The sequence below is a fragment of the Notamacropus eugenii genome, chromosome 2, assembly GCF_028372415.1.
Source record: "Notamacropus eugenii isolate mMacEug1 chromosome 2, mMacEug1.pri_v2, whole genome shotgun sequence".
Classification (NCBI taxonomy): domain Eukaryota; kingdom Metazoa; phylum Chordata; class Mammalia; order Diprotodontia; family Macropodidae; genus Notamacropus; species Notamacropus eugenii.
In genome coordinates, this window is record NC_092873.1 from 273,190,065 (window position 1) to 273,203,176 (window position 13,112).

The 13,112-nt window shown below is 35.8% G+C and overlaps 1 protein-coding gene across 2 annotated transcripts in view; it reads right to left on the reverse strand.

Moving 5' to 3' along the window:
- The window catches only part of DPYD (dihydropyrimidine dehydrogenase), a 1,077,299-nt gene that overhangs the window by 471,438 nt on the left and 592,749 nt on the right, over positions 1–13,112 (reverse strand). For both annotated transcript variants that reach the window (XM_072644083.1, XM_072644082.1), the window contains one exon: positions 12,064–12,279. In XM_072644083.1, the coding sequence (XP_072500184.1) occupies positions 12,064–12,279 (216 nt within the window). The remainder of the gene's footprint in view (positions 1–12,063; positions 12,280–13,112) is intronic.

The window sequence follows — 13,112 nt, forward strand, 5'->3', positions numbered from 1 at the left end:
TTGATACTTTTAAACTTTTTTTTTAGTCGCTCCGTAAGGGTATCCAGAATTTTCTGTATGCTTTTGTTTTCTGAATATTTATGCATTTCTTTGTTGTTTCCTTTTATTAGTCGCTATTACATTCAGTTTTTATTTTCCATGTACTAGCTAGATATTGATATGATGTTCAAAAATTCATCCCCAAATCTTCAGCAGCTCTTTCAAATTGCTTCTGCCACAGTGGTGTTTGTTATCTGTCACTTATACAGCTGTGAGCAGGTCTTGAAATATTTTTACATTTTCTGTTAAGTACTATTGGAAAAAACATTTTTTCGTGATGCATATAATGGATGCCACCTTTTTAGAATTGTTCTATTTAAATATAATTATCTGCTAATTTTTTCCTGTTGCCAAAAAAGAGAGAGAAAGAAAAGTCTATTGGGAATTTCAGTCTAAGAATGATCATTTTATTTTCAAAATCATTTGATATATTAAAATTGTTTTGCCACCATTTGAGTTCATTGAGCTTGCAGTCACTGAAGTTTTAAATGACCTCATTGTCTTTAACTTTTGCCTGTTTAGTAGTTCCTCAATTTTTTTCTCATTTTCTCTAATCTAGATTTAGAGATGACTTAAAAATTGATCGCCCAGCACTAGTCAGTCATATGTTGTTGTATCACTTGTTCCTGAGAGCAGCATTGGAAGAAATCACTACAAAGCCCTTGGTTAGTTTTGTCATGGGACAGAACTGGAAAATAATTAAATTATTCATTTTTTTACTCTCTTCCATATACAGTCACAATTTGCTTGCTTTAATAGTTAGCATTACTGGTATTAAAGCATTTCCAGCAGTTTGGGTGTTGCTGTTTTTGACTTATTCTATTTTATTGTTCCTTCCTGTGGTACCAGAAGATGAGAGAGCATCACTTTACTGTCATCTGAATCAAACTGATCATAACTGTGGTTTTGAGCAGGATGAGCTCTCAACATTATGTCATCCTATTTCTTAGATTCATAGGAGTAGTTTCATCATATTCCCTAGGATGCTATCCACAGTGGAATTGTCAGAGCCCAATTAGCCAGTATTTCAAGGTTCCTGTCAGGCCTCCAATCCTACCATAATGGTCTCAGGACTGTCCCAGGTGTACATCATACTGACTACAATTCCCTTACTTTGCTTCCCTGCTTATGACCTAAACCATAGGTTGGAATGTGAGATGGTTATTATCATTATTATTCAAAAGACCTCTGAAATTCCTTCCAAGTTCAAATTTCTGCATTTATGATTCGGAGGGAACATCATCACATCATTAATTCCTTAATTGTTTGATGTGAATTTGAATTATAAGAAATGGGTAGGAAGTTGTACTATATAAATTCTAAACTGCCACTTAATTCTACAAATCTGTATTCTATTGGAGAAATGAAATAAAAGAATAAACAGGAGATTATAAGGAAGGAGGTACACATGAATAAGTAGAATATAATGAAGTGAAGAAGATGAGGAGAAAGAATAACATTTATTAAGTGCCTTCTATGTACCAGTCACCATACTAAGTTCTTTACAAATGTTATCTCATTTGATCTTCACAACAACCCTGGGAGGAAGGTGCTGTCACTATTATCTCCATTTTACTTAAAGAAACTTGAGGCAGGTAGGATGTTAAATGAATTGTCCAGGGTCATACAGCTAAGAAGTGTCTGAGACAGGATTTGAACTTAGGTCTTCCTGACTCCATGCTCACCCATCTATCTACTTCACCACCTAGCTATAAAAAAATAATGTCCACAATTAAAGTGAGTGAAGTAGAAAAGATAGAAAAGGAAATTGATATATGCAAGTTCAATTTTCTTGCTTGCTTTTTTAAAAAGTCATTTATTAGTTATACATATATGACTTTTTTTCATCCATGACAACTTATGACATATTTTTTTAAAGCTCCTCAGGGCTTTGTGGTCCCTTGCTGCCTTTTTTTTAGTTAATATGATCAAGGGGTGGCAACATGCATTAATAATCCCGTTGTTCAAAAATAGCCTAAAATATTAGTTTAAACGATACAACCCATAATGTGTAATCTTTGACCCAGATGATACAAAAAGTTGCAGCAACATGCTAGGATGATCACATGTTCTCTTCCAAGGATCAAAAGAAGTGACTGGTTTCTTCATAAACTTAAGGGCAAGATAAAGTACTGTTTCAGGGGACACAGACTTTTTGCTTTTCAGGGTTCATAACAAACTTAGCTCATACACCAAAGCCTACCACCAAAGATTAAGAAATGAAGAACTTAGCTGAAGAATTTGCTAATATACACTTAACCAAGTAAACATGACATCAGTGCAAATTGCAATGAACGTTATGTTAAAAAGTAGTAGAAAACAATGAAGGAAAGTATTAAATATAAATCTCATGAGCACAAGCTTATTTTACTTAAATATAGAAAAGGTCATTATTTTAACTGTAGAACTTAGAATCTTACAAAGGATGAGATACATGAAAACAAAAATACGCTTTTCAGGAGGCAGGAATGAACTTTTAAAATTGTTTTAATTAACCACAACTTTCAAATTTTCTATTAACCCTTGACACTAGTCATTAAAAGTAGGACCTGAATAGAGAATGTTTCCATTATCAGTCTGGTTAATCTTTCAGTTAGGTTAGATCAAACTTTCACATGCGATTTACATTATTTAAAAAGTCTATTTTATTCACATTGTATCTGTGCTACCAATTAGCAAGTGTGAAATCACTGTCTAAAATGGATAAGTCAAATGCTTGCTTAAGAATATTGGAAAATGGATTAGTCTATAACAGGCTATAAATTAAATTGCAAAAGAAGATATTTTAAATCAAATTCTTGGCAAATTCAGTGACATATGGTTTGACCAGATTTCATTGGCCATAGTTCCTATGATGTTTTTCTTATGCCATTCCCCAAAATGTAGAAAAAGCCAATGCATTAACCTATGTGTTCCAAAAATTCCGGACAGTGCAATTAAAAATAAATCATCAGAAAAAAACTGTCTTGAAGCTAAAAGTTATGGGTTTGAAGTCCCTTAACTTCTTTAGGCTTAACTTACTTCATTTGTAAAATAGGAATAATGATACTGGCACTGCTAGGTTGATCAGTGAATAGAGTGTTGGGTCCAGGGTCAGGAAGACATGAGTTGAAATCCAGCCTCAAATACTTCCTATCTGTATGATCTTGGGTAAGTCCCTAAACCTATCTGCCCAAGTTTCCTCAAGTGTAAAATGGGGATGATAATAACAGTACCTGCCTACCAGGGTTTTTGTCAAATGAAGTATTTATAAAGGATTTAACAGTACCTGGAACACAGTAGGCATTGTGTAACTCTGCAATCCTAGCAGTTTAAACTCTTAGTGCCCCAGGCAAATCTAAAAGATGATATATAATTTGTAGAGCAGTTCTGGATCTGCTCTAGCAAAAGGAATTTCCTCAAAGGTAATCCTTACGATGGGGTGCTTGAGTACATGTGCTCAAGCCCCAATTCTAAAATCACATTTCTCTTTAAAAATCAAATTTCTCCCTAACTTCAAAATACTATGACAGGCAGTTTCTCCCCAGCTCAAGGACAGCCTGCCCCAGCAACAACTGTTATCTCCTTTCCTGATACAGCAGCCAGCTGCACCTACAGAATTTATTAGTCTGACTCAGCTGTGTACTGGTTGAACTAGCTGTGCACTGCATAATAACAACATTTACTACTCACCGACCAATCATATGTTTCCTAGACTTAGACATACTCCCTTATATCTATCTTGTCTAACAAGACATTGATGAGAGCAACCTGGTATTTCTGAGCCAGCTCTGATCTTTAGTTGACTTAGTGATGTTTCAGGTCTAAAACTACACCTCCAGGTAGCCCCCCCTCCTTGGGCTATTTCCCTATAAAATCTGGGCAAAATACCTGCACAGCAGATACTAAAAGTGCATGTTTTGACCACTCCTTAACCACTTAATCCCACCCCCAAACACCTAGTTAGCATATTTGACGCGTTTCCTATAGAATATCCTATAAAAACATTATCTGTACTCCTTTAAGGTTGCAGGTTCCCTGAGGACTCTTGCCTGCCTAAAAGCATAATAAATCTTTACCTTGACCTCAACAATGCTTGAGTCTGCGAATTCCTTCCAGGCAACCTGCCCCTGGTACCCTGGTCTTTGTGGGGGTCTCACACCCGCTTCCAGCCCTCATCACTTATATCGATGAAATCACAGGCGTAGTTATACACAGAATTGGTAAACAACTACACACAGATAAGCTATATACAAGATAAATTTTAAATAGTCAACAAAAAAAGACAGCAGTACAATTAAACACCTTTCCCTAGAAGATGGGAATTTAGCAGGGATCTGAAGGGAGCCAGGGGAGCCAGGAAACAAGGCACGAGGAGAAAGACAATGTTGTAGGTATTGGGGACAGCCAAGGAAGATGCTGCTTCTTGGGATATAGAGTTTCTTGTGTGAAGAACATCAAGGAAGGCGATGTGGCTGGATCTCAGAGCATGGTGGGGCGGGACAGGGATGTGTGTGTGGCACGAAGAAAGTGTAAGAGGACCGAAAGGTCCGGGAGGGGAGCATGAAGGGTTTTGAAAGCCAAACAAAGGATTTTATAGTTGACCCTGAAGGTGATATGGAGCTACTAAAGTTTATTTGGGAAGCAGAAGGGGAAGAGGTGACAGGGTCAGACATGACCTTTAGAGAGATTGGTATAACAATGGAGTAGAATATGGATTAGAGTGGTGACAGACTTATGGTTGGGATTGCTGCAATTAACTAACTCATTTCTCTACCTCTAAAGACCTTCCCACTGATACTCATGCACAGTATTGATCATCTGATTTCTCAGTTAACATTTTGAAATATTCTCCACTATCTGGTATATAAAGCCCTCAATAATCTAGCAGCTATGCAGACAATGGCTCTTTTCCTCTACCCTTGGCTGCCCTAGTAAAGAATAGGTGGGCTTCCTTAAATACAGACACACACAGATATATGTGTATATATATATATGTGCGCATATATATATGTATTATGTACTTGAGGGTTAATAATTAAGTTTATGAATTGCAAAATAGTTTTAAAATTTCCTAAGGAAAAATGGCAAAAAAGAAATGCCTAGCTACAGTTATTTGGAGTTTGATTTTTTTTTCATGTTGTAACTCTCTAATTTGTCATCGCAAAAGACTTTTTAACTAGTTAAATCAGCTATGAGAATACTCAAAGGTTTAAGTAAAGGTACATAATAGACCATGAGATTAATAAAAGGAGAGACTAAATCTCAGGTAAACATATATTCCCTAGTTAGAATCCTGCATGTCAGATGAATGTATCAACTAATCAATCAATGCCCCCAATGTTCTCGTGCATAAAATTATAACTTGGGTCAACAGAATTTTCTATTTAAGGTAATGAAAAATGCTTTTCATTTTTCTACTTAAATAAAGGAGTACAACAACTTATCATGACTTTGTTTGACTAGTAGGTCTGTTATTTTCATATTTATCAAAATTTAAGGGTCAATTCTCTGATAATAATATTCATGTAAAAACATACATTCTATTTTAGAAATAATTGGATTCCTTTGCAAGATTTAGAAGTCATTAGACAACACGGAAAATTGGATATTTTAGGAAATCCTCTGAAAGACTTTTTTTGGGGCAGAGTGTAGTTAATAAAAGTCATCTTTGATGTTATTTAACACAAAGGCAAACACAGTCCTTTTTATATTTGACATTAAAAATCTGATCATTTGCCTCCCTAAAGAAAACACATACAGCTTTTATACAGACCACACAATAAAGAATAATAATATTTCTGTTTACTGAGATATCAACTGGCATTTCACTCTAAGTCAATGGTCTGTCATTGCTACAGAGTATTAGACCTCAATCTGGAATCTACAAATGTCAAGAGTATTAAAAAATATAGGATGGAAATCAAAAGCATGTTCCAAATTTCAAAAAAAATGAAAGAAAGAAAAAAAAAGAAAGAAACAAAGTTCACCTAAACATATTTGCTGCAGAAATCAGTGCAATACTCAGCTGTCAATCTTGAAAAACAACGAGGGAGTAACGTTGTCAGTAGGACAGGATAATAAAATTTCAAGCAGATGTTCAGGCAGGGCTCTAATTCTTACAGAACTCCCTTGGCAAGCATTTAATTTCTTTATCATATGCAAGCTAGGCAAATTGTACTTCATCAAAACTGTATTGTGAAATATTAATATTTCATATGATAACAAAACTCCATAGAACAACCTTTGTCATATTAAGAACACCAAAATTTTAAATGTCAGGATTTTGAATTTTAATGTATCTTAAGTAACTTCTTGACTTGGCAGCATCAGTTATAACTAGTTACATCTAAATTAGTATATCGTTAATGTCATGCAAATATGTACATTTGTGAAACAACGATAGCAAAGCATCTTTAGTAAAATTCAGTAGAAAGCTATATGTTTGTAATATTTAGGTGAGCACTCTAATACTCCATGAATAAGAAAGAAAAGGCACCAGCACTGTGATTCTGTCACACAATTAGAAATTCACAACAGACTTAATCATTAACGAGAACATTATTAGAATATCCACGAATGGATTTATGAGCCACAATTTTAGTGCAGAAAATGCTACAATATAGAACTATCTTAAAAAACTCTTTCTATAAGTAGTTAGTGACATCCACCTCTACCAGCACCATCAAAATAAAATATCACTTAGTTGTTTCATCGGAGGACTAAAACTGTTCTTTCCACAAAGACATCATTGTACTCACTATCAACCGTGGACAAATGTCACTTCCTAAAAACCTCTGTGTGTTACATTTTATGAGCTGAAATTCAATTTGCATTTTTCATAACATTGCCTTTTAACCAGCAATGCAGATAGCAGAATTGAGAGATTAAAAGAGAATTGGAGGGTTAGAAAGAAGTTAGCCTACACATTTATTTCTGCTGCTGCTCCTAATAAAGGCAACTGCTTCTGGGTTATTGAATGAGACAGCATCACAAATCAATGCATGTCACCAATGGAGTAAAGACAGATGTGTCTGATTAATCAGAATTAAATTTTTACAAGCAAAGGAAATGGCAAAAATCAAAGCAAACACTTCTGCTACAATCTCTCCATTTGCACCCCTATAGCAAAGTTTATATTTTTAAAAATAATGAATAATGAAATCTATGGCCAGCAGCTAATTCTCCCAAATCATAGATTCCTCATGCAATTGCTAGATCAACTTTACTCTTAAAAATAATGCATGGAGAGAAATAGCAGTAGCATACACTTGTTACCACTGTATGTTGATTATGTTCATTGAGAGCTGACTTACAGATGGTCCATTCACTGTTAACCTTTCTTTGTTCAATGAAAATATTTCTTCTTCCTATGATAATGCCTTTAGTAGCTCCCTATAAATGTCTATGAATTAAAAATAGCCTATTTCAACTAGAGTTTGTCATGCACTGATTACCTACACTTTTTCTGAGGTCTTTTTAGATTTCCTTGTAATTTCTATACTGCTTTTACACATAGTATCTTTGCAAAGCTGTCAGAATAAGACAGTCACAATGTTTGAGTCATTATAGTGCTGCCTATTGATCCTAGGAAGAGGGGAGAAAAAGAGAGAATGTGTTTAATGGGGCATATTTGTTCTCTCTGATTTCTTTTGCCTAGGGAAAATGTTGCTTTAAGCATTTCTGGAAGTCACTAGATTCACACATTTTAGTACATTAATTATTACTAACTACTGGTGGTGCATATTTAAGTTAAACAAAAGAAAATCTTTTTTATCCCCAAAGATCTTTGTTAAAAATAATTATGCCTTGGTGTATTTGCTAAATTTGAGTTTTAAATCTGTTATATGACAGGTGTTATGAATAAAGTCCTTTGTATACAATACTTTATATATGATACTTTGCATTTTAACCTCCCGTCCCCACTAAAAATAATATACTTTCTGTTGAATCCGAGACACAATTTAAAAAATATATCTATATACCCCTTAATGGACTACTTGGGATATCCTTGGAAATTTCTTATTTGATACAATATGAGGCAAAAACCGTAAAGAAACAAATTATATCATATTTAAGAATAATAATAATCTAAGGCAAGGAAAATTTCCTATTGGAGGAGAATAATTTAATGCTGATTTCTTTAATTATGATGGTTATCTTCCTTCCTAGTAGGAAAGATGACCTGGTAAAAACAAGACAAGCAACCAAACGTGCAGGGTTAACAAAAAAGATGTTAAACTGTGCCTACCCTTTACCTAGGAGGCAGCTAGGTGATTCAGTGGATAGATGGCTGGGTCTGGAGTCAGCAAGACCTGAGTTCAAATGTGACCTCAGGAATTTACTACATATATAACTCTAGACAAGTCGCTTAACCTGTGTTTGCCTTAATTCCCTGAAGGAAGAAAATGTCAAACCACTCTAGTATCTTTGCCAAGAAAATCCAAAGGACGGTGGGGGTCTCAAACTGTAGAATGCAACTGAAAGACTAAATAACCACACTTTTAACATAGTAATACTGCTACTAGGTCTCTATCTCAAAGAGACCAAAGCAAAAAGGATAAACACCTATAAGGGCAATGATATTTATTGCAGCCCTTTTTGTGGTGACAAAGAACTGGAACCTGAGGAGATGCTCATCAATGGAGGAATGGTTTCATAAGTTAAGGTCTACGAATGTGTTGGAATACTATTATGTTGCAAGACATTATGGAGTCAATGGTTTCAGACAAACCTGGAAAGACTTACATGAAAGTGAAGTGAACATGAGCAAAAGAACAATGAACCCAGTAACAACAATATTGTGAATATAACCAACTGTGAAAGATTTAGCAACACTGATTAATACGATGATCCACTACAGTTCCAAAGGATTCATGATGAAAAAATGCTAGCCATTTCTAGATGGAGAATTGATGGGTTCAGAGTTTAAAATAAAATGCATTTTCTCTCTTTCTTTCTTTTTCCTTATCTTAAATGCAAAACTTTGTTTTTCATGACTTCATATTTGTCATTAGTTTTATATTTCTTGCCTTCTCAATGGCTGGGGTAGGGTGTAGCAAAGGGAGCAAATCAATAAAGCTGAATTATAGTTAAAAAATGAAATGCAAGGCTAAGGGAATTATATCATGTGTAAAACATATTGGTCACTGGAAGATTGCATAGGGCTGAAGCTATATATAAATCTATCTTTCATGGTTTGTGCCTTCCACTGTCAATTTGGGTCAAAATCACCATTTTGTAACTGATAGAAGATAACTGTTCTCAACCTTAGTATGAAATTTGATTTCCTTTAATATACTCTTATTATGTTATAATATAAGGCAGCACGGCATAATAATTAGAAAAATAATCACAGAATCAGAGTTGTAGGTTCATATCCTGGACCTAACATATAATGGACATATGCCCCTGGACAGGATACAACTTTCAGTTCCCCAGGAAAGTCTCTAAGATTGTAGATTGTGTAAAAGATGCTGATCTGAAGTGGTAGTGGGAGTTTTTCATCAATTATTGCCTATCAATAAATAAACATTTATTAAGCACCTACTATGTGCCAGGAACCATACTAAGCAGTAGGGATGCAAAAGGAGGCAGAAGTCAGTCCCCACACCCAAAGAGCTTACAATGTAGTGTGGAACACAACACTGAAACAAAGATATGTGTGTGTGTGTGTGTGTGTGTGTGTGTGCATTAAGCACTCTCACATATTAGATGTGGTGTATGTATAAAATAGGAAATTACAGAATGAAGACACTAGACTTGAGGGGCTGAGGAAGGCATCTGGTAAAAGATAAGATTCCACTTAAGGCATACTGGAAATAAAGTCAGTATCAGAACTGGGGAAGGTGAATATGGCGGGCATGGCAACCATTCAGAGAAAATGCCTAGTGGTGAGAGATGGAGTACCTTGTTCATGGAATAGTCCAAAGGCCAGTGTGGCTAGACTGAAGAATATGCATAGGGAGTAAGGTTTAAAAAGACTGGAAAGGTAGGAAGCAACTAGATTATGAAGGGCTTTGAATGCTAAACAAAGAGTTTGTATTTGAGGCTGTAGAGACAAACTAGAGTGGGTGGGATGAGGTGGGGGGTTGGGTGGTTAAGATGTGGGATGGAGAGGGTTTCATGATAGGACCTGAGCTTTAGGAAAATCACTTTTGAGGTTGAATAGAAGGTGAATTGGCTTGGAGAAAGGCTTAAGGCAGGCAGATACACCAGTAGGCAACAGGCCAGGAGTGAGATGACCAGGGTCTGCACCAGGGTGGCTGCAATATCAGAGGGGAGAAGGCAGAATTTATGAGAAATCCAATGAAACCTTTGGACTCCTCCTCAGAACAATATTTTCAAATGCATAAAATAAAATAAGAAACCTAATAAGGTTTATAAAAGAAATCAATTATATTGAAATGCAATTATCAAAATGAAAAAAAGTTTATGGATCAGAGGTTAAAATCTCTTGATTTGACCCATTCTAGAGTTGAGTAAACAGATAAGTAGGTGAGTCTAGTGCATAGAACATTAGACCTGACGTCAAGAATACCAGGTTCAAATCCAGCCTTAGAAACTTGCTCGCTACATGCAAACCACTTAACTTCCATCTATCTCAGTTTCTTCAACTGTAAAATGGGGATCATAATAGCACCTACCTCACAGGGCTGACATGACATCATATTTGTAAAATGCTTAGCACAGTGAGTGGCACATAGTATCTATTTTTAAAATGTTTATTCCTTTTCTATCCAAAGTCACACAACAATCTGAGGTCAGATGCAAGACAGCCTCAAATAGCTCTATGCCCTCCCAGACCACTGCTTTTCCACAGCTCACCACTGCCTCTACGTACATTGTACTGAAAGACCAAGAGCAACAGTGAAGATGATGGTAACAGTAGTACTATTTATAAACATTCAGATAGCACTTCAAAGTTTTCAAAGTACTTTACACGTATGAGAACTTAACCTCACAAAAGCCCTGTGATTTATTATCCCTATTTTAAAGGCAAGGAAATTGAGGCTGAGAAGAGATAAGCAACTTGCCCAAGGTTGAAGCAAGCAGGTGACATAATGGATAGAGTGCCATGCCTGAAGTAAGGGAGACTAAATCTTCCTGAGCTCAAATATGACCTTATTCTTATTAGCTATGTGATTCTGGGCTAGTCACAACCCCATCTGCCTCACTTTCCTCAGCTATAAAATGAACTGAAGAAGGAAATGACAAACTATTCCAATATCTTTGCCAAGAAAACCCCAAATGGGGTCATGATAAGTCAGACACAACTGAAACAACAGAACAACAATGACCACAAATTTTGTTGAGGCATAATTAAATCTCAGGGATTTATATATTATGACATGAAACATCTTTTCCTATGTTATTTGGTTCTTTGCGTACATCTTCTTAATGTAGAGGTCTAATGACAATGACAAAGGAAATAGAACAGCAACAGATGCCTCCTTCCTCAGAGGCAGTATCCATGACTTTAGCAGATGTATTTTCCTTTTTCTTTTCTGCTGGCATGAATTTCTACCAGGAAAGGCAGAACCATTAATACTCCTGCCTTTTTAAATGCCAAATTCTAATATGTGTTCTCATCCAATAGAATAAAAACTCCTTCAGGACAGAAACTATATTATTTCTCTCTGGTATGCCCAGTATCTGGCCAACATTTCTGGTATACCAGAGGAGTTTGGTCAATAGTTGCTGAGTTGAAGTGAAATGAATTTACATGTTGAAGAACAGCAAAACCCATAACAGTGGAATGAGATCTCATGGCTCCATGCCAACCACTTGGGAATTTACTTTCTAAAACATTTTTATTTTAGGTGATTAATCTAATTCCCATTTTCCTCCCACTTCTGAATAATGGCCACTGGCCCAGATCAAAGGCGGGGGGCCTGGGCATTAGAAGAAATGATGATCTTCCAGCATCATAATTCACTTGGGAAGACAAATAGTAGTCTATCCATTATGCTGTCTATATCATGATTAAAAAGGCATGACAGGCTGGCAAGTCATTTTAACACAACTTCAAAAATATTTTCTTACCTTATCAAGAGAGAAAGTTTTGGTCACAGCAAAGCCCCATCCTGCTTCAAAAGCTCGTCTGATCATTGATGCACTGGTAGCTGGGGGTGCACTGGCGAGACCAAATGGATTGGGAAACTTCAATCCAGCCATTTCTACACTAATATCCACCAGATCAATGGGAGTATAAAACAAAGGAAGCTGAGGCTTGGGAGAGACTGAAGTTCCATATTGTGACTGTAGAAAATAAACAAGAATACCAATAAATGACCTTGCTATCTGATTTTTCCATTATCTCTTCTTAATAACACCATTAAAACACAACATTTAAATGAACACAGGTTAAATTGATCTGCTTACAGTGATAGAGACTGACACAAATGTCAGCCTAATAAATAACAAACATCATATCCCACTTCTCTTAACTATGCAGAGTTATTAACGAAAATAAAACCTATGAAACAAACAAACCAAAAAATCCTAGCTTTTGATATCATTGGGAGATTGACACATAAAGGCAGAGAAAATCAGAGTTCATGCTCTCTCAGTACCATTAACCCAGCCTATTTGAACTTGATTTGCTCTATCTTTAATGCTCAAAGAAATGGAAAAAAAGGAGAGACAGAACCTTAAATTACATTCCCAGAAATCCTGTGATTTGCAGGATTTTTGGAAACTCACTTAACCTTTCTGTATCTCTTCTGTCCCTCTCCTTCTCCTCTGAGATTTCAGAAGTGTAATAAGAATGTTTTTTTTTAAATTTCTTATCCCAAAGATGTGTAGGTCAGATGCTTATAAGTTAATCGACCCCAGAATTATGGTTAACCAGGGTAAAGAATCTAATTTATGAGGGCACACAGCTCATTTAGGCGAGGAGAGTTCACCCTTCTATGTTAGAGTTCACATACTCACCATTTGCAAACCCTGAAATGGTACTTGAAAGGATGAATTCACCTATTTTATCCTACTGAGGAAATTATTCATGAGATCCAGCTCTCTGGTTGCAAGGTGTTTCGGCCAAAGCTAATGAATAAGTAATGACTTGATGATTTTATTGATGTGGGAGTCCC